At 36.8% G+C, this 22,038-nt stretch overlaps 1 protein-coding gene across 4 annotated transcripts in view; it reads right to left on the bottom strand.

Moving 5' to 3' along the window:
- Positions 1-22,038, bottom strand: part of APC (APC regulator of WNT signaling pathway) — a 132,009-nt gene that overhangs the window by 73,097 nt on the left and 36,874 nt on the right. The window contains exon 2 of one of the 4 annotated variants that reach the window (XM_044917083.1): positions 5,780-5,932. The exons of the other annotated variants lie outside the window; for them this stretch is intronic. Coding sequence (XP_044773018.1) covers positions 5,780-5,914 — 135 coding nt within the window. The 5' untranslated portion in view covers positions 5,915-5,932. The remainder of the gene's footprint in view (positions 1-5,779; positions 5,933-22,038) is intronic. 4 annotated transcript variants of the gene reach the window in all.

Raw genomic sequence — 22,038 nt, 5'->3', positions numbered from 1 at the left:
TAGTGCTTTGTCATTCTGTTTAAGAAATCTTTGCCTATCTAAAAACATGAAGCTGTTCTCCATGTTTCCTTCTGGAAGCCACTATTTTGTCTTTCACACTTAGGTCTATAATGAATCTTGAATTAATTTTTGCATATATTATGAGGTAGGGCTCTGAGATCCTTTTTTTTCTTTTTCTTTATGCAAATATTTAATTGCTCCTGTACCACTTATTGAAAAGACCCCCTTTTCCCCACTGAAATGCAGGGATGCCTTGGTCATAAATCAAGTAACCCCATATATGCAGCTACTTTTCTCCACTCTATTTCTGCTAGTCAACTAGTCTAACCTATTATCACACTGTCTTAATAACTTTGCAACTTTACACTAATTCTCAGCCACTATCTCTTTAAATATTACTTCTGCTCCATTTTCTATCCCTGCCCCTTCTGACACTTCAGATTTGCCTGTATCTATTTGCCTGTGTCCCTCATAACTCTTACGTACCGTTTTTTAAAAAAAATATTTATTTTAGAGACAGAGAGAGAGAGAGTGCGTGTGCGCACACACTCACAAGCAGGCGGGAGGGGCAGAGAGAGAGGGAGAATCTCAAGCCAACTTCCCACTGAGTGCAAGGCTCAATCTCATGACCCTGAGGCCCTGACCTGAGCCAAAATCAAGAGTCAGACCCTTAACTAAGCCACTCAGGCGCCCCCATACTGTTTTTATTCCCGTTTTTTATCTTTCTGTGCTTCAGTATGGATATTTTCTATAGATTTATCTTCTCACTAGTTTATTAATTCTGTGTTTACAAGCCCATCTAATAAGTTATTAGTAAAACTATTTTTTGGTTTTAGACTATTATAGATAACAATTCTTTGTCTAAATTTTCTGAATTGTCATCCATTTTATTCATATTTTTTTAAGACATTTATAATAATTATGTTAAAATCTTTGCTAATTCCAATATCTAAATCATCTTTGGATTTGCTTCTATTAACTATTTGTTCTCTTAATGATCACTCATTTTCCTATTTCTTGGAACTTTTAGCTGTATGCCAATCATTATGTATACAGAAAAAGAGAGACTTAAGATATATTTTCCTTTAGAGTTTGCCCTTTCCACCATTGGGGTCTTACCTCCTCCATCCAGTCAGGAACTAAAAATGGGCTGCAGGTGCAGTTCAAGCAAAATTCACATCTGATTTGACTTGCCAAGTTCTGTGAATGTGTCTCTAAAATTAGACTGAAAATAATACACGTTTCTGTCTCCTCAGCCCTTAGCGTACTACCCTCTACAGACCTCAAATCTGATATTTATCTTGAAAGGAAAACCAGCTATGTTTAATACAGGTCCCTTCCGTCTGGTGAGTCTGTGTCTCTCAAGCACTGCAAGATTATAGAATATTTCACTTTGCCTTATTCTCAGGTGGTGCCTGACTCCTTAGCCCTAAAAGTTCTATCTTTTGAAGGTAGTGAGCTTGGGTCTTTAATTTCCTACTCCACAAAGTTAAAAATATGGTAAATGTCTTCAGAAGGAGCCCTCTTGTGTGAAAGTAATGTGCCTTTCCCATAGCAGGACTTTGTCTTGTAACATTTAGCTTTCCCAGTCTGTCCCTAGCATCCTTCACAAGACTCAACCAATGTTCCATGGGGAAAACTAGCCATGCATTTGGGGTTCCTCTAAAAATGCCAATACTTCACATCTGGCCACATGTTTGTCAAGTCCTACAATAGTTTCCTTCCTCCAGTGGAGTCCTGCTTGTGCCAGCAATGAACAGCAGCCTGTGCTCAGAATTAACAAATATCCCTGGGGAAGAAAATCACCAGCAATGTCAGTTATTCTAGAAAGGGCTCTTTCAAGCTCTTATCAAGTTTAGTTAATACAGTCCTCGATGACTCCACAGTTCTGTTCTCCAACGTCTTTTAAAGTATGATTTTTGTATTTTATCCAGTGTTTTTTAGTTGTTGCAGTAGGAATGATTCCCTGGAGCTGAGTACTGCATTCAACCTAAAAGTAGTAGTCCTCAATTTCAAAGAGTTTTTTTAAAAAATGCAACACAACTGCCAAGTAATTCCAAATAAAATATTTTAAAAAATGCTTTGAGAGGGGTGCCTGGGTGACTCAGTTGTTAAGCATCTGCCTTTGGCTCAGGTCATGATCCCAGGGTCCTGGGATCGAGCCCCGCATCGGGCTCCCTGTTCAGCAGGAAGCCTGTTTCTCCCTCTCCCATTCCCCCTGCTTGTGTTCCCTCTCTTGCTGTGTCTCTCTCTGTCAAATAAATAAATAAAATCTTCAAAAAAATGCTTTGAGAAATGGCAGCTTTTAAAATTAATATGTAATTTTGAAGGAGAGAATATTCATTTGTATTTATAAATCCTGCAAGTTTGGATTTAAAAAATTAGTTATTTACATTATATAACCACACATTATTTCTTAAAATATTTTAAGAGTTTAGAAACATTAAAGGATTATTTATTAGAGATGAAATGTTCTGTGGTGATATCAGTGAAAAGAAAATATTTATCAATGAGCAACTGTGTCATTTCAGGGAGGCTGCTACTTGATTCACTTCTGTTTTTGTCATTATATCAGTTATAGATTCCTTTCATTACCAAATACTAGTATATTTGATAATTAAATCTTCAAAATAAATTATGAAATGTGTCAATCTGAACTTTTATTTCTAATTTCTTCTTACACTCTGAAAATAAGATATTCTACATGTATATGATTTTGCAGTTATAAAACAATTTATAAAATTTCATTCTGTCAAAATACAACAAAGACATAAATAGTTCATTACTAATTTACCTACAGATAATTTTTTTTTAATACCAGGACATCTCTCAGTTTAAATGCTTAACATCTCTACATGACCATGTTTTTGTTGCTATGCTCAGCATTTTAAAGTAAATCAAGTTGAGTTCTAGCCCCCAAATTAAAAAGTACAGTATGTAATTTCTTTTAAATTTAAGCAACAATTCCTGCATTTATCTAATTCCAGGTCATCTAAATCCCATGAAATCTCTATTTAATTTTACTATATTTTTACTGCAGATAATGTCAAACATAAACCTAAGTATAGAGAATGTTACAGCAATCTCCCATGTATCCTCACATCCCACCTCAATAATGATCAACTCATGATCTTGTTTCATCTATATCCATACCCACTTCCTCTATTCCCTTCCCTGACTCAAATTCATTTGGAAAATAAATCTCAGACATCATATTACCTCTTCTATAAATAATTCAGATATATATTTAAACAGGGATTCTTCCTAACCACAACCACAACGCCATCATTATACCCAAAAAATAAACACTTTCTTAATGTTTTCAAATACATAGGGTTCACATTTCCCTAATTAGTTGTACACATATTTCCCTGTCACACACACACAAAATATTTTTATAGTTTATTTGTATCAATGCCTTGTAATCAACAGCAAAACAGTATTCTTTTTTGCCACTAGATGGTACTACTGCATAAATTTCAGAAATCCTTACATTACCTAGTTGAAGGGGACCCACCTTGCCTTTCTTTGGGGCAAACAAGTTAATGAGCAGGAAACAGGATTCAAGATTACATAATGTATTCCAAAGAATAATATGTGATTTTGGGTAAATAACCATTGTTTTGGATTAACTAATCCAATGTGGGAAGTGCCAGTGTTTCCAAGTGTCTTTTCACAAATCAATATTCTAAGACAAAACAAATGGTCATGGTTCCTGCTCTTGAACAGCTTAAATCCTCTTAAGGAGAGATACATAAGTAATTTCATTATAAAACTGTAACTGCTATGATGCCATATGCCCAATCCTAAAGAAATAAGTGGATGGCTTTGCAAGGATGTCTGCAGAAGCACTTGCTGAGTAATTATCAATTCATGGTTGAATTCAGACATAAGTGTCAATATTCATGATGTACAATATGATACACCACATGGATAAGTGGTCAACCTGATATTCCATTGTAGAAATGTAAGGGTCTAACTTGTATTTTTACTCCAAGACATTTCTATTCAGCTAAGGGCAGGTTAAAATATCTCCCAAAAATAAATTTTGAATTTGTTCAAGTAGTTAAGCAAAAACTTAAAACGGATCTCCAAACTGTGCACTATAAAACATCCAGATAGGCCTGCCAAGAGGAATTCTTTGCAAAATATACCTCCCAAAGTAGATGAAAGAGTAGTCCTGTTGGGAATTTTACTCTTTTTATCTTTAAACTTTTAAAACCACATGCCATGTACAATAATTTTAGATATATTGTGTTGATCGGTGTTAAAATAGCAAACTATTCTTTTTTAATATTAGATAACTGATTTGGCTGTTTTTAAGGTCACCCACAGTTTGTGGTGAGAAAACATGTTTTCTTAAAGTCTACCTTATTTCTGAAAGGACTGGAGGTAGGCATCTTGGAGATTTGTCCTCACTGAGGACAGTTTTTAACCACAGAAATAGGTAATTAGAGTAGAAAAGATTTATGGGTAGAAAGAATAGTATATATGAGTAAAAGGCTGAACTGTTAGGATATTGACAATAAAGAGTAAAAGGGGAGCAAAAATAGTTCAGTGATGTACAGAAGCTTGAAGAATAAGGGAGACCTCAAAATGCACAGAAAAAGAACAAGAAAAAAATAGGCAATGAAGAAGGAATAAGAGAGTAGTGAACAGACAGGAAGAATAGCATCAGGCACCCAGATGCTAAACAGCCAAGGGGCAGAAATAACACAAAGCAGGAAGAATTTTTAAAAGAGAAAGAGGTTAACAGTTTTTTGTTTTTTTTTTTTAAAGATTTTATTTATTTATTTGAGACAGAGAGAAGGAGAGACAGAGAGCATGAGAGGGAGGAGGGTCAGAGGGAGAAGCAGACTCCCTGCCGAGCAGGGAGCCCGATGCGGGGACTCGATCCCGGGACTCCAGGATCATGACCTGAGCCGAAGGCAGTCGCTTAACCAACTGAGCCACCCAGGCGCCCAAGAGGTTAACAGTTTTGTTGATGAATCTCCAAATCTACAAAGTTATTAAGTTCAGTGAGAAGGGAATCTACCTAAGTACTGGAAATTAAAACAGCTAAAATTTTAACCTCAATTATTCTGAAATTAGAACATATCTACCCCACTGCAGACTGAATATTTTATAACTTTCCTTGGAGGTTATCACAACTTTTCAATGGTATTCGGCAAACCAATTTCAGGACTTGAAGGAGCCATGGAAATCATCTAGGCTAGTGTGATACTTGTATTTTCCAAATAAGGCACCTTAAGTCCAGAAGGGTACCTAGAGGTGATACAGCTCGGCTTGTGGCAAAACAAGGAATAGGACCAGGTACTGACTTTCAGTTCTGGACTGTTCCCATTGGGCATTCTGTTTTTCTTGATCATTTATCATTGCGGCACTTAAGTGGAGACAAGATCTGGGAGAGCTGGGGAGGAAGACTATATTTAATAACTGAGATATATTCTAAAGTAGTGAAACTAGTTTCTATGTATTATGCAGAACACCCCGCCTCAGTATAGTGATCCTAAAGTTGGTCTCTTATTTTTAAGCTTAAAAACAACTAAGAACAAATTAACTAGCCATTGAGTTTTTACAATTTTTTTCTATGATTCACTGGATTAATTTAATACATTTTGTTCAAAATATACATGCTAACTTTGCAAGAAAGAGTTTACATATTGCTGCTTAACGTAAAATACACTTTTAAGTAAGCAAAGTATCTAACCCCAACTTTACAGAAGGGAACACTGGATAAAAATGGATAAACTACAATTAAAAGTCACAGTCTTGATACCTTCATATTAGATGCCTCAGTTTCCAGTTTTGTAAGATGATTGGAATTATCTTCTAGCTCTTGTCGAAGATTTGAGTTCTCCATCTTCAGTGCCTCAACTTGCTTTAACAACTGATCATATGAAGCTGCAGCCATCCTTGGCTACCCTTGGACCTATAAGGTTAAAAAGGATTTTGAAATTCACTACTAAAAATATCGTGGCTGCTTGTTTACAAAGAAAGGGATAAAGAAACAAAACTCTGGAGACATTTAATAACAATATTGTTTAAGCAGCATTATCGTTCTAAGAGGATGAAACACTAGAGTCTTAGCTGAAGACAAGGGGAACTAAAATAGAAGAGAACCTCAGTAGTGCTTGACTACATTTTCCTTTTCACAAGTAGATGAGATTTCTGTCAGGCTAGAATTTTTTTCAAGTTTTTAAAGATACTTTAACTGGTCTTACAGGTAAAACTTACGTAATGAAATGTAATCACTGATAATAAGTTCATATTGGTAATATTATTTATGGATTTTGTTCAAGTTACATTATTTTAAAGCCAGAATGAATTAATGAGATTGGGTATTACATTCTATCACTTTGACAGAAGGCTAGTCTTAGATATCATCCATGGTGAAGTAGTTCTGAACTTTCAAGAAGGCTTCATTAAAAAGGTAGCCATTTAACAAAATGGATACAAAGGAGAGCATTAGCTTGAGACTTCAATCTTTTTAATAGGAAGATGATAAGTAAGAATTACTAAAATAAAGTTCTACTACATTTATTAAAAAAGATGAATATAATAGGCCATGCTATAGCATTATGTGGTCTTGGGACCCACTGTGCTCAGAACTGAGGCCAAAAGACACTTAAAGAAAATGGATCAGTTTAGAAGCAGAAATTATCAAAGAGAAGTGAGGCAGAGTCTGGCAATTAATTATATCAGTGTGAAAGAAGAGGGAGAAAAGAAAGAGAAGATGGTCAGGTAGTAAGAGGTCCTTAGCATGAATCAGAGAATGCTAGGAGTTAGATTAAGACTAACCAAGTTCAGAAGACCCAGATTCTCTTTTTAGTTTAATCCCAAACTCAATTTGGAATAAATAAAATTCTATCTTAATTCTTTTAGAGCTAAAAAGCATTACAAAAGTGTTTTGTTTTTTTTTTTTTATAAACAATACTTAAAGATCTTGATGTAAGAAAGTGCTTCTGTAATAAAATCCACTACACAAAATAAGGCAGACAGGTTTAACACTGGCTAGTCATGACAGTATTGGAGCTTAGCAAATGAAGGCCTTTAACAAGGGAAATGGAAGGACTCAGGTCTAGCTACTTCTCCAATGAGTTAATGATAAATCTGATGCAACCCACCGTCATTTGAGGAGGAAGTGAGTCCTGGGAGGTGGGCAATCACTCACAAAAGTCTTTATGATTGAAAACAATGAGAACTAGATTTGTGTTTGGAGACACAAGTCTTAATTTTAGGGTTGGTCATGGTTTACTTTGCCCCTTCATTTTAATTCATTTCACCGTTTGTAAAATGGTTATCTACTACCTGAACAAATAAAATTTACAGGGATACTATTAGAAGTAAGGAAGAAGGCAGGCTGAAAAGTGCTATGTAAATATAAATTATGTTATAAAAGTACACCTGTAACATATCTTCCTTAGTAAGACCTAATTTCAATCTATTATTAAAAGTTTCTGCCCCCTGACCAAGGGACAAGAGGTAAAGAAGTAATTCTGCTACTTGAAAAGGATAGAGACATTTCAAAAATGAAGGAGAAATTCATAGGTATGATCATTTATCTGCTTTACGTCATCCCATTAACAAGCAGGTCTGAAAATATACAGCACATTAAAAACTATGTAACAGAAGTGGGGATCTGACAGAACTTAATAATGCAAGCCCTGAAATTCTTTACTTCAAATAAAATTTTAACAGGCAATTTTGCAATAAAATAATAAAACAATATAAAAGGTAGTAACACAGAGAAAGAGACAGGTATACACAGGTATGTTAAGATATGCAGGTTATAGGGACGTCTGGGTGGCTCAGTTGGTTAAGCAGCTGCCTTCAGCTCAGGTCATGATCCCAGGATCCTGGGATTGAGTCCTGCATCAGGCTCTCTGCTCAGCGGGGAGTCTGCTTCTCCCTCTGCCTGCTGCTCCCCTTGCTGTACACGTTTTCTCTCTCTCTGACAAATAAAATCTTAAAAAAAAAAAAAGATATGCAGGTTATAACCTTACACAATCACAGAAAGAGCCAGAAGGGCAAAATGAGCATAGACGAAGTGCTCTTTATTGAGGGGGAAAAATCCAACCCTTAAAATGGACAATTAAAACATTTGAACATGGGCACCTGGGTGGCTCAGATGGTTAAGCGTCTGCCTTCGGCTCAGGTCATGGTCCCAGGGTCCTGGGATCGAGTCCCGCATCGGGGTCCCTGCTCCTTGGGAGCCTGCTTCTCCCTCTGCCTCTCTCTCTCTGTCTCTCATGAATAAATAAATAAAATCTTAAAAGAAACAAAAACAAAACATTTGAACATTTTTTTTCTCCCCCCCCCCCGCCCCACTCCAGAATCACAAGCATTAAAGTCATTTCTGCTCTAGAAAGCAGGGTATTTCATATAATTTGATGGGAAAAAGAAGATGTTTCATGGAGTAATATATTTCCTATAGCCTTTTAAGATGTTGCACCCTTTTAAGATGTTGTCCACCCTTCCCTAACTCAAAACTGCTTTATGCAAAATTTGAGAAATCATAAATTTATGTTAGAATGCATTTTATGCAATCATTAGAATTTCATATGAAATGTATCTTAACTGCAAGTCAGTCAACATTCAAAAAAATCAAAATTTATCTCATGAAATGGGGAAAATCTCTTAATCTTTCACTTTCATCAGAGTATGCAAACATCCCAATTTGTTTTTCTGTAGTGTCAAGATGCCCATTAAAGAGACCCTCACCCTGTAAGAGTAGGGGAGGGGAGAAGAAAGCAAAGGGACTCTTATTTAGATTTTTATTCAAATGTTCACTGAAAAACAAATTTATAAGTATCCTAAGAAATTAATGCAAGTAGGAAAAAAAGTTTCAGGCTGGCAAGAGAATATTCAATTAGAATTAAATTTGGAGTTATCATTATTATTAATAATGTAAGAAGTTTGGGATCACTTTTTTTTAATTAGTGGAACTATTTTTACTGTTTTGTTTTGATGGATTAAAAAATACATATTTGCTAGCACTGTTAGATGGCAGTAAGAGAAAAATACCAACAGAAAGAGAAGAAAGCAAAAGAATCTTAAGACTACTTTGTTCAACTGTATGCAAATAAATTTGAAAACTTAATTTTCTAGAAAATGTAATTTATCAAAACTAACCCCAAAGAGATAGAAAATCCAAAATTTCCAATAAAAATCACTATTAGAAAATCAATATCATTCAACAGGCTAATAGATCTACACAGATAAAAATATGATTATGCCAAAGATGGTGAAAAGATGTTCTACAAAGTCAATGCCCACTCTTGTTGAGAATACTGAATTTAAAAGGACTCTTCTTTAATATGATCCATATCAGCCGGAAAGCCAGCACCATACTTAATGTGGAAACAGTAGATCTATTCCTAAAGTCAGGGGAAGCCCATTTTTACCACTATTACTCATTATACTAGTCAGCACAATTAAAGAATGAAGTTAGAAAGAAATACTACTGGGGCGCCTGGGTGACTCAGTCATTAAGTGTCTGCCTTCGGCTCAGGTCATGATCCCAGGTTCCTGGGATCGAGCCCCACATCAGGCTCCCTGCTCAGTGGGAAGCCTGCTTCTCCCCCTCCCTCTGCCCCTGCTTGTGTTCCCTCTCTCGCTGTCTCTCTCTCTCTCTGTCAAATAAATAAATAAAATCTTAAAAAAAAAAAAGGAATACTACTGGCAGATGACATAATTATATACCTAGAATATCCCAAAGAATTAACTAAATATTACTATAATAAGATAGTTGAGTAATTTAGCAAAGTCCAAAATATAGAGAAATCTTTCCTTTATGTGCAAAGAGAAATCAGATAGAGGATGAAATGGAAGTTTCCTTTTAGGAAAGGTCCTATTTATAATTTTTAGAAGTAAAAAACACTTAGGCATAAACTGAACAGAAGAGTCCAAAACATATATGAGGAGAACTATAAACATACCTTGTTCATGTACATAAAGATTCAGTATCATGAAGATGTCATTTCCCCCCAAGTTAATTTATAAATCTTATGCAGTCCCAATAAATATGCTATGTAAGATTTGTTTTCATTTTGTTTTCTGCGGCATGTAGACATTTGGAAAAACAAGCAAAAAAGGCAAAGTATGAAAAGAGAAGAGAAGGAATAGACCTACCACATACTAAAATAATGTACAAAGCCTTTATAAATAAAATAAAATAGTTAACTGCATTGTACCAATAAATTAATTTCTTAGTCCTGATATGTAAGATGTTAACATTAGGGGAAGCCGGGAAGCTGAGTGAAGGGTATACAGAAACTTACTATTCTATTTTTCCAACTCTTTTTTAAGTCCAAAGTTATTTCAAAAATACAAAAGTTTTTAAAACCTATGATACTGTCATATGACTAGATCAATCATGGGAACACATGCATGCACACACACACACACACACACATAAATCCAGGAGTAAATATATGTAAATTTAGTCATAATGAAGGTAGTATCTCAAATACATGTGAAAAGATGGACTTTAAATAAATGGCATTAGGCAAAAGGGTGGCCATAAGAAACAGGATAAAATTACATCTACTTCCTCATACTACATACTAAGGTAAACTGCAAAAGGAACAGAGATTTAAACGTTTATGGCATTTAAATTATGAAAACAGTTTTGTTTTTTAATTAAAGATATTTAAATGGAATATACCCTCTCAAGGAGTTCCCTGAAGTGATGATGTCTGTTACTACTATATCAGGTTAATTCAAGCAAGTGGGGAGGTTTTTATTTGGTATAAAAGCGTAACTACTTTTAAGTAAGTAGGATACAACCATGCAGTGGAATACTACATTGGCATTAAAAAGAATGAGGTTGATGTTAAGCAAAAAAGGCAAAAAAAAAAAAAAGGAAGGAAGAAAGGAAGAAGAAAGAAAGAAAGAAAGAAAAAAAGAAAGAGTGCAGGTCACTACTCATATGGTCCATCCTGTTATATCAAAAATAAAAGAACTGTGTAAGGATAAAAAATGTCATTGAAAGGATATGCAAAAATACAGTCACTGCCTCTAGAAATAAAAGGCCTGAGGTCTGTTGAGAAGCAGCCTTCCTTTTTATTGATTACCCTTTGGTAGTTTGAAGATCAAAGCAAAAATTTGATTCTTTGAAAAGGCTAAATAGGATTACACAGACAGACGAGACCAAAGAACTTGAACAAAATGTGAGGGGTCGGGGAGGCTGATTTAAGAAGAAATAGGAAATCTTAATAGTTCTGTAACTACTGAAAAACCAGAACAGTAGTTAAATATCTTCTCCCTTCTCCTCCCAACACACAAAGAAAATAAACATTTAAGAAACAAATCATTCTGACCTTATAAAAACTTTCCCAGGAATAGAAATAAATAGGAAATATTCCCTAATGCATTCAATGAGGCCAATATAATCGTGATATGAAAGTCAAAGTTAGTGTGAAAATAATTAAGGGCTAATATTATGAATGTTGATATAAAAATCCTGAACAAAGTTTCAGGAAACAATACATTAGTATACAGTAAAGAAACTACAACAGAAGCAGGCTGAGTTTATTCTATGAATGCAAGGATAGCTTAACATTAGATCATTTATATGTCATTCACTACATTAAAATACTAAAGAAAAGGGGTGCCTGGGTGGCTCAGTTGGTTAAGCGTCCACCTTTGGCTCAGGTCATGATTCCAGGATCCTGGCATGGAGGCCTTACTTGGACTCCCTGCTCAGCAGGGAGTCTGCTTCTCCCTCTCCTTCTGCCCCTCCCACTGCTCGTGTGTTTGTGCACGCAATCTCTAATAAATAAATAAAATCTAAAAAAAATACAATACTAAATAAGAAAAATCATATGATCATCTCAATAGACAAAGAAAAAACATTTGATAAAAGTCATAAGCTATTCAAGATAAAAACTCTTAATAAACTGGAAACAGGGAAACTGCAAAAAAGGTACAGTAAACATTTTTATTTATTTTTAAGATTTTATTCATTTATTTGTCAGAGAGAGAGAGAGAGAGCAAGCACAAGCTTATATATACCGAAAAAAAATTTTAATTCCAAGCAGAGCACCTCACCTATTTTTAATTATTTTCTCTTTATTTAACAACCAATGCAGGTTCTTATCCTCCATTCTACTTCTCTTCCAATTCTCTGCTAAGACCCAGTAAGTCATGATGTGCAGTTTCTAATCTGCTATATTCTTTGCCTACTCCTGCATTCTGCAAATGGCTACTTAATTTGGATAGGCTCCATCCAAGCCCATCCCAAGTAAGGTCAAGCTCCTAGATGGCCACCAAAATTATGTGAAACAGAGGCTGGTAAACATTTTCCGCAAAGGTCAGGTAATAAAAAAGGCTTTACGGGCCCTATGATTTCTGTCACATCTACCTTTGTTGCTTCTAACACAAAAGCAGCCACAGATAATACATAAATAAATGGGCACGACCAGGAGCGCCTGGGTGGCTCAGTTGGTGTCCAACTCTTGATTTTGGCTCAGATCCTGATCTCGGGGTCCTGGGTCCTGGGATCAAGCCCAGCATTGGGCTCTGGGCTCAGCAGAGAGTCTGCCTGAGATTCTCCTTCTCCTTCTGCCCCTCCCCTCACTGAGTGCACTCTCTCTCTCTCAATAAAATCTAAAAAAAAAAAAAAGTGGGCATGACCATGTTCCAATAAAACCTAGTTTACAAAAACAGCAGTGGTTTGCTGACCCCTGGCCCAAAGCATGAATTCCCAATTCTGGCTTTTCAACACCCAAAGTATGACAAATAATTCAAAGGCTATTAAAAATTTTCAAGATTAATATTTCACTTTTATTTTTTTTTTAAGATTTTATTTATTTATTTGACGAGAGAGACACAGCAAGAGGGAACACAAGCAGGGGGAATGGGAAAGGGAGAAGCAGGCTTCCTGCGGAGCAGGGAGCCCCATGTGGGGCTCAATCCCAGGACCCGGGGATCATGACCTGAGCTGAAGGCAGACGCTTAATGACTGAGCCACCCAGAGGCCCCTTTATTTCACTTCTAAGTAACAGGAAGTAACCTGCTATGCTGGAAAGAACAGAGAACTAGGAAGTCTTAGGTCCTTGATTAATTTTCAGCAATCATTTTTAATTTCCATGATTTCTTCATCTTCCAGAAATTTGTTGGAAATCTCTATTTGGCTCCCTCTCACTCTATGGTATTATAAGTACATATCTTTAACATTTTTTTTTTTTACCATCACTTAAATGGGGTCTTAGGAGAAAGAAGTGATAAATACAAGTGATTAATTTACTAGCTGGCATCAGAAATTCTATTTTTACATTAGGGTCTTTAATTCACATAGAATTTCTATTTTTATATATGGTAATGAGTATAGTGCTTTAATTTTATTGTCTCTCATATGGATAACCAATTACACCAGTACTACTTATTAAACATTTCCTTTCCACTGAACAGAAATGTATTTATCATATGCTAAATTCTCATGTATACTTAAAACTGTCACTGCATACATTTATATTAATTTGAGACAGATTACATTTCTATGGTATTAAATCTTAGCTCTCTGTGTCATGAATAATTCAGGTCCTTCAATCAAATTTTCTAGTTTTTTTCAAGAGAAGGTTCTATGCTTTATCAAATTTATTTCTGGGTTTTTTTGTTGTGAATAAACACCACCATTCCATGCCAGATACTGCTAGTACAGATAAAAGCTACTGATTTTATTTAATACATAACCCTTATGTACCCACCTTTTCAAACTATCCCATTAGTTCTAATAGTTTTTCTTGTGGATTTTCTGGCTATATTCATATAATTTATAATTAAAGGTCATTTTGTCTCTTCTTTCCCTGTATTTACACCTCGTTTCTTTTTCTTAACAGTTACCTGGAAACTTCAAAATAATGTTGAATAGTGATCTTATCCCTGATTTGAATAGGAATGGTTTAGTGTTTCACCATATATACATATATAAATAGTCTTACTCTTAAGATTTCCATAAATACTTCTTAGGTATTTTCCTTAAAGTTTTTTTTTTTTAAAGGATTTTATTTACTTATTTGAGAGAGACAGTAACCGAGAGAGAGAGAGAGAGAGAGAGAGAGAGAGAGAGCACGAGCAGGGGGAGGAGCAGAGGGAGAGGAGGAAACAGACTCCCCGCTGAGCAGGGAGCTTGACATGGGGCTAGATCCCTGGACTCTGGGATCATGACCCAACTGAACCACCCAGGCGTCCCTTCTTTTAAGTTTTTATTAGGAGTAGTTTCTAAATGTTTTTACAACACCTTTTTTTTTTAAAGATTTTATTTATTTATTTGACAGAGAGAGAGTGAGAGCAGGAACACAAGCAGGGGGAGTGGGAGAGGGAGAAGCAGGCTTCCCGCGGAGCAGGGAGCCCGATGTGGGACTCGATCCCAGGACCCTGGGATCACGACCTGAGCCGAAGGCAGACGCTTAACGACTGAGCCACCCAGGCGCCCCTACAACACCTTTTGATATAACATAGAACTACATAGTTTTTTCTTTTAATTTGTTGCTGTCAATTATAAGATTTTCTTATTTTGACCCATCCTCTTCTGTTCCTGCAACAAACCATACTTGTTCATGATTTTACTAGTTTGTTCATTTTTCACATTTTACATAGAAGTGTTTTCCTCTTTATTTATTTCTTGATAATTTATAATTTCAATAGATTTCATCTTTGAGGGGCGCCTGGGTGGCTCAGTCATTAAGTGTCTGCCTTCGGCTCAGATCATGATCCCAGGGTCCTGGGTTCGAGCCCGACGTTGGGCTCCCTGCTCCGCGGGAAGCCTGCTTCTCCCTCTCCCACTCCCCTGCTTGTGTTCCCTCTCTTGCTGTGTCTCTCTCCCTCAAATAAATAAAATCTTAAAAAAAAGAAAAAGATTTCCTCTTTGATCTAGGGGGTACCTGGAAGACCCTTCTTAATTATTAGGTGTATAAGATGACTTTTGAGGCATTTTTTTATTGCTACTAATTTCTTATTTATTAGACTGGAGACTGCTGCCTACAAAACTGCTATTATTTGGAATTTTTTTTAGGTTTGTCTCGTAGCCAAGAACATGATTAATTTTCATAAATATCCCACTGAAATTTTAAAAAAAGGAAAAAGTATAAAAAGTTCTATCATTTAAATCCCCTATACATGTGCTTTTCTTTGTATTTGGCATGTGAAATTTAGAAAGCCTACCATTTATTGCATACTTACAATATGCTATGTAGTATAAGTGCCCTACATATGTGTGTGTGTGTATTTATATATATATCTCATCTACTCTTAAAATTGTGAGGCAGGTATCACTTACCATTTTAGAGTTAGATTTCAAAATGCTAAATAACTTTCCTAAGAACACAAATCAAGTTGTTAAGCCAGAATTCAAATTCCTATCTGTTTCCAATGCTCATGCTTTGAAAGACCATGTAATATAATACTACCGCTATGTGGCTTTCATGACCTGTTATACCTGATAACAGTCTACCTTCCAAACTTATTTTCTATTAGGTCTCAATATAAAGTCTCTTCTCAAGTCCCTCGTCATTATTCCATACAGATTATTTTGTACTTTTGTTCACAATTCATCTCCTTTTTGAATACCCCATCCTTTTTCCTCTGCTTTGCTAACGTATCTCCATCCTTTAAGGCCCAGTTCTGTTGCCTTATATAAAACCTTCCTGTCCTTTCCAGCCAATAATGAGTCTCTGTTGACTATACAGTAAATACCACAAAACTTGGCTTACCTATTCTCTAACTATTCCATTTTACTTTAGTGAGTTTTGTTTCTCCACCTTTAAGACAAGGTTTATTATTGAATACTTAGCTTTTGTAATTCCCAAAATGCTTTATTCTATGATAGCCACAAAAAGACAAAATACATGCAAGAATAAACTGAAGTAGTGCTTTATCAGCCACGGGGGGCAAAGGAGAGAAAACAAGGGTACAAATTCAAAGAATGTCTAAGATGACTTTCCCATTAAAATAGTAAGATGATGGATTTCTCTCTGTGGCTATACAATTCAAATCAACGAACATTTGAGGACTTATTATTCACAAGACACCATACACATATTATAAGGAGACTTTGTAGCTTGAATTGTGTTCCCCAAAAAGATATGTTGAGTCATAGGTAGCTGGCCCCTAGTATCTCTGAAAAGTGACCTTATTTGAAAAGAGGATCTTCACACGTACACTCAAGTTAAGATAAAGTCTTACTGGATTAGGGTGGGCCCTAAATCCAATGACTGGTATCCTTAAAGGAAGGCTATGTGAAGAAATGGACACAGAGACCTAGGGAAAACACCATGTGACAATGGAGGCAAAGACTGGAGTAAGAGAGATGCAAGCAAAGGAATGCTCAAGATTGCCAACAACCACCAGGAGCTGGGGAGAGAGGCATGGAACAGATTCTCCCTCATTGTCTCCAGGAGGAACCAACCTTAAGGACACCTTGATTTTGGACTTTTAGCCTCCAGAACTGTGAGGGAATAGATTTCTATAACCACCAGTCTGTGGCACTCCATCACAAGAGCCTTACAAGACGAGGAGGAAAGGTAAGTTGACACATTCCTTATTCTCCAGTATCTTATTTTTTTTTTATTTTTTTATTTGACAGAGAGAGACACAGTGAGAGAGGAGCACAGGCAGGGGGAGTGGAGGGGGGAGAGGCAGGCTTCCCGCCGAGCGGGGAGCCCGATGCGGGGCTCGATCCCAGCACCCGGGGATCATGACCTGAGCCGAAGGCAGACGCTTAACCATCTGAGCCACCCAGACGCCCCTCAAGTATCTTATTATCTAGCAAAGGAGTAATATTCCATTAGGAAAGGTATATTGGGTCAGTATACAAATATATCAGATACTTGTGTCCCACCTTACATTCTCTTGGCTTCCTTTGACTCTAGTCATTGGTGCATCAATCAGCTCACTGCAGATGTAAACTGATGGTACATTAGCTGCACCGGGTATCTTTTGCGTTTTGTCCTAGAAATACCCCAGTATAGGTCCCCAACATTCATGCATGTACAACCTATAAAAGAATGAACATTTGATGGAGCAATCCTCGACTAAAGGGAAATGGAAGCTAGTATATATAATTCTTTCCTATGGTTGGACAATTCTACATGGTTCCTCAAAAAGTCCTGACAGATCAAGCCACAGTTGTCCAAAGTGGTGACCAACTTGAGAACATATGCTTATGCCGGCTGTTCCTCTTCACTACTTAACTCCTTTTAGTCCTCTACTCCTGGATCACTTCCCAAAGAAAGTATTTCACCCAAAGTCTTGTCTCAAGATTCTGACTTACAGGGGACCTAGGCTAAGATACAAATTACCTACAATTCAAAGGCAAATTTGTATTTAAAAACATCTGATAGAAGCTATGGGAGTTACACCTTGCTGAGAGAATTAGGAAAAGCGTTCAGAATGTAAAAGTATTTAAGAAGGGACTTGAAAGATGGCATAACTGCTAATAAACATAAATGTGAGAGGATAGTATTTCAGAAAACAGAACAGCATAATCAAAGTTCAGAAGTTGGAAAAACGATGTATATTTGGGGGAATGGACGGCAGTTTAACTTAACTGAAATTCAGTGTAGAGGAATCACGGAAAAAAGGGAGGGGTAAGAGCATAAATATGGATGGGAACCACATTGTGGCTAGGTGATTTTGCAATGTGAGGAAGAGGAGGTTTGGATAGAGTAGCTACAGAAATGGTGTGATAACAAGCCTAAAAGGTACAAGGCCATGCTGCTTTAACATTTCTCACTTTCTATTATAAACTATCTCAGAAGTAGCTAATATACTGACACACATTAAGTGATAACAAAACCGAGAATCTAAAAATAGCTAGTGGAAATATATTTTAATATTCTTCAATGTTCTATTTATTTACCATATGAGTGACATTATATACTACTACACTTTAAATAAATGTGGTAAATGAAAATGTGAATTTACCGGGCACCTGGGTGGCTCAGTTGGTTGAGCGACTGCCTTCAGCTCAGGTCATGATCCTGGAGTCCCGGGATCGAGTCCCACATCGGGCTCCCTGCTTCTCCCTCTGACCCTCCCCCCTCTCCTGTGCTCTCTCTCTCATTCTGTCTCTCAAATAAATAAATAAAATCTTAAAAAAAAAAAGAAAATGTGAATTTACCTAAAAAAGTAACATTATTCACCAAAATATAACTCAAAAAAAAAAAAAAAACACAAAAACTAAAACTCAAAAACTTCAGCCTAAAGAAAAAAGAAAGAACTGTGTATATATATACCAATAGTAGACAGAATAACGGCCCCGTGAAGATGTCCACATCCTTATCCCTGAAGCTCTTTATATGGTTAAAGGGACTTTGCAGATGTGATTAAGTTAAGGGTCTTAACATGGGGAGATTTTCCTGAATTATATAGGTGGACCTAAGGTAATCACAAGGGGTCTTGGTCTTCTAAGGAGATGGAAGGGTCAGAGTCAGAGAAGCATATGTAACAACAGAAGCAAAGGGTCAGAGAGAGATTTAGTATGCTGCTGGCACTGAAGACAGAGGAAGGGACCAGAAGCCAGTACAGGTGGCCTCTAGAAGCTAGAAAAAAGGAAATGGGCTCTCCCCTATAGCCTCTGAAGGAAGTGCGGCACGCTGCTATTTTGATTTCGGGCCAGTGAAAACCATTTCAGACTTCTGACCTCTAGGGCTGTAAGAAAATAAAGTGCTGTGTTAAACCACCAAATTTGTGGAAATTTATTACAACAGCAATAGGAAAAAATGCCCTATGATCCAGTGATCCTTCTCCTAGGAAAAAATTCCACTCAAACTTCTTACTGGCCATGTAGTGATCTTAAAATATACCCACAATTTGACTCTATTCCTTCAAAAGGTAGAGCTTAATTTATCTCCTTTTATGTGGACTGGACTTAATAATGACTCACTTCTAATAAAGAAAATATGGTAGCAGTGTGGCTTTTGAGACTATGTCATAGATGGCTTCCTTCTTCCTTCTTGTTCTTTCTCTCTGGGATCAGTGGAAGAAGACAGCGGCCCTGTCATGAAGATATTCAAGCAACTCCATGGAGAGGCCTGTGGCAAAGCACTGAGGCCTCTTGCCAACAGTCAAGAGAAACAGACTATGTGAGTGAGCCATCTTGGAAGTGAATCCTCCAGTTTAGTCAGGCCTTTAGATGACTGCAGCCCTGGCTGACATCTTGACTGCAACTTCATGAGAGATTCTGAGCTGGACCACACAACTAAGACATTCTTAAATTTCTCCATAGAAACTCTAAAATAATAAATATTTGTTGTTTAAGCCACTAAGATTTGAGGTAATTTGTTATACGGATAGGTAACTAACATAGTCTAAAAAGAGTCACACAGAAGGATGTACACCATAGCAGTGTTTGTGGTAAAAGAGATTTGGAAAAAACCTAGGATCTTCACTACAGGAACAGTCATAGATATTACCTAACACTATACAGAAGAGTTAGCACCAAAAACTAGACAAAATACATAGATCTTAAAAACAGTACTGAATTATAAACGTTCCAAAATTATGTAAATTAAAAAACAAATTTAGGATGGGGCACCTGGGTGGCTCAGTCAGTTAAGCATCTGACTTTTTTTTTTTTTTTTAAGATTTTATTTATTTGACAGAGAGAGACACAGCGAGAGAGGGAACACAAGCAGGGGTGAGTGGGAGAGGGAGAAGCAAGCCTCCCGCCGAGCAGGGAGCCCGATGCAGGGCTCGATCCCAGGACCCTGGGATCATGACCTGAGCCGAAGGCAGACGCTTAACGACTGAGCCACCCAGGTGCCCCTGGACTTTTTTTAAAACACTTTATTTATTTATTTTTTTATTTGACAGAGTGAGAGAGAGAGAGCGAGTACAAGTGAAGTTAGGGGCAGAGGGAGAAGCAGACTCCCCATTGAGCAGGGAGCCAGATGCGGGGCTCGATCCCAGGACTCCGGGATCATGACCTGAGCCAAAGGCAGAGACGCCTAACCGACTGAACCACCTAGGTGCCCCAAGCATCCGACTCTTGATTTCTGTTCAGGTCATGACTGCAGGGTTGTGAAATCAAGGCCCGCATGGGCATGGAGCCTGTTTGAGACTCTCCCCCCAACCCAAAAAAGAAAAGCCAAATTTGGATACATATCCCAAAGAAATGAAAGCAGGGATTTAAAGAGATTATCTGTACATCCACGTTCACAGCAGCATTATTCACAATAGCCAAAGGTGGAAGTGACCCAGGAGTCCATCCACAGATGAACGGATAAATAAACTGTGGTATACATTTTCAGCCTCACAAAGGAAGGGTATTGTGACACATGCTACAACATGGATGAACCCTGAAGACATTATGCTAAGTGAAATAAGCCAGTCACAGAGGGACAAATATTGTATTATTCCTCTTATATGAAGTACCTAGGAAGTCAAATTTATAGAAAGTGAAAGAAAAATGGTGCCAGGGCTATAGACAGGAGGAAATGGGGAGCTGATGTTTAACGGGTACAGTTTCAGCTGGGGAACATGAAAAAGTTCTGGAGATTGGTTGTGGTACCTTCACAACAATATGAATATACTTAATGCCACAGAACTATTATATACTCAAAAAAGGTTAAGATGATAAATTTTAGGTATGTATATTTTACCACAATAAAAATCCTCATTAACTACAGAAAAAATGGGCACATAAAATGAGGCTAAATATTTCACAAGAACTGATGCATATATATTTTTAAAGATTTTATTTATTTGAGAGAGACAGAGAGAGATAGGGAGAGAGAGCATGAGCAGGGGGAAGAGGGAGAAGCAGGCTCCCTGCTCAGCAGGGAGCCAGCCCAATGTGGGGCTCGATCCCAGCACCCTGGGATCATGACCTAAGCTGAAGGCAGACGCTTAACCAACTGAGCCACCCAGGCGCCCCAGAACTGATGCATATTTAAGAACACATTTGAATGAGTGCCTAAAAAGGGAGTGGGAGTATGGTAAGAGAATAAAGGGAATAAGGCTTGCCCTACATGGACTGATGATGTCATGATTTGATTGACAAAAATCAATTTTCAAGAACATATCTAATACATAACATGAGAGATGCCACCTATAACCAAAACAAGAGCTGGTGTAACTTTCCTTCTAGAAGTTGACCCTACGGAAATCAAGAACCACAGATAATTGACTATGAGCACTAGAAGATCTAGAAATCACTTCATCTAACCTTCTCATTTTACATTCAAGACCCTTCAAAGTAATTTACTTTTCAGAATTATCTGTGATTCCAAGCAGATTTTTATAAAGCATGGTGTTTCACATAGCAAACTACTACATTCTCTAAATTAGAAGATATCTTAGATAATATAAACCTTTAGAGATCCCAGGAGTAGCCAAAGCAATAACTAGCAATAACATTTCACTTAGTTCTATTATGTTTCTTAGAGGTAGGTTTCCATGTCTTATTTGACTCTCCAGATCATTTTACTGGTCTGGCATTAAGTAGGTACTCAAATACATAATGAATGTACACCCTCAGGTATTAGTCAATCTTCTATCAAAATGCCCTATCTCATCTTGTGTCCTATGTAATGTTTCACTCAGATTGTAATACCAAAGAAAAAGAGAGAAAGAAAGAAAAAAAAAAGAGAGGGGGAAGGTCAAAATTAAGAAATTAAGGAGAACATTTAATATAAAAAGGCTGGCTAAATTGTAATTAATGACAGCAAAAAATAGAGAAAAATGATAAGACAAAAATCCACAGAGCATCAATAAATAGCTTTCAGTTCATAGACATACTTATGATTATTTAACTTTTGAATTCCTTAATAGTTCAATTTCAAAGACCACAAAAGCCAACAGTTCAATCTTAGGTATTTCACACCACAAGGGGAAAGAAATAAACTTTTCTTATTTCAGTTATTTCTTATTTAATTCCAGAAAATACCCCAATCTAAGGCTATTCTATTTAGAAGTGTGCATATGATTAATAAGACGATCTTTAAAAAAAAGTATGTTATGAATGTCATTATGGAAACTGCTGTCTCTCCATTTGCTTGCTATCAGGTATTTTACAAAGCATTCTAATATCAC

Source organism: Neomonachus schauinslandi, chromosome 7 (genome assembly GCF_002201575.2).
Source record: "Neomonachus schauinslandi chromosome 7, ASM220157v2, whole genome shotgun sequence".
Classification (NCBI taxonomy): Eukaryota; Metazoa; Chordata; class Mammalia; order Carnivora; family Phocidae; genus Neomonachus; species Neomonachus schauinslandi.
This window is presented reverse-complemented; position numbering and strand designations above follow the sequence as displayed.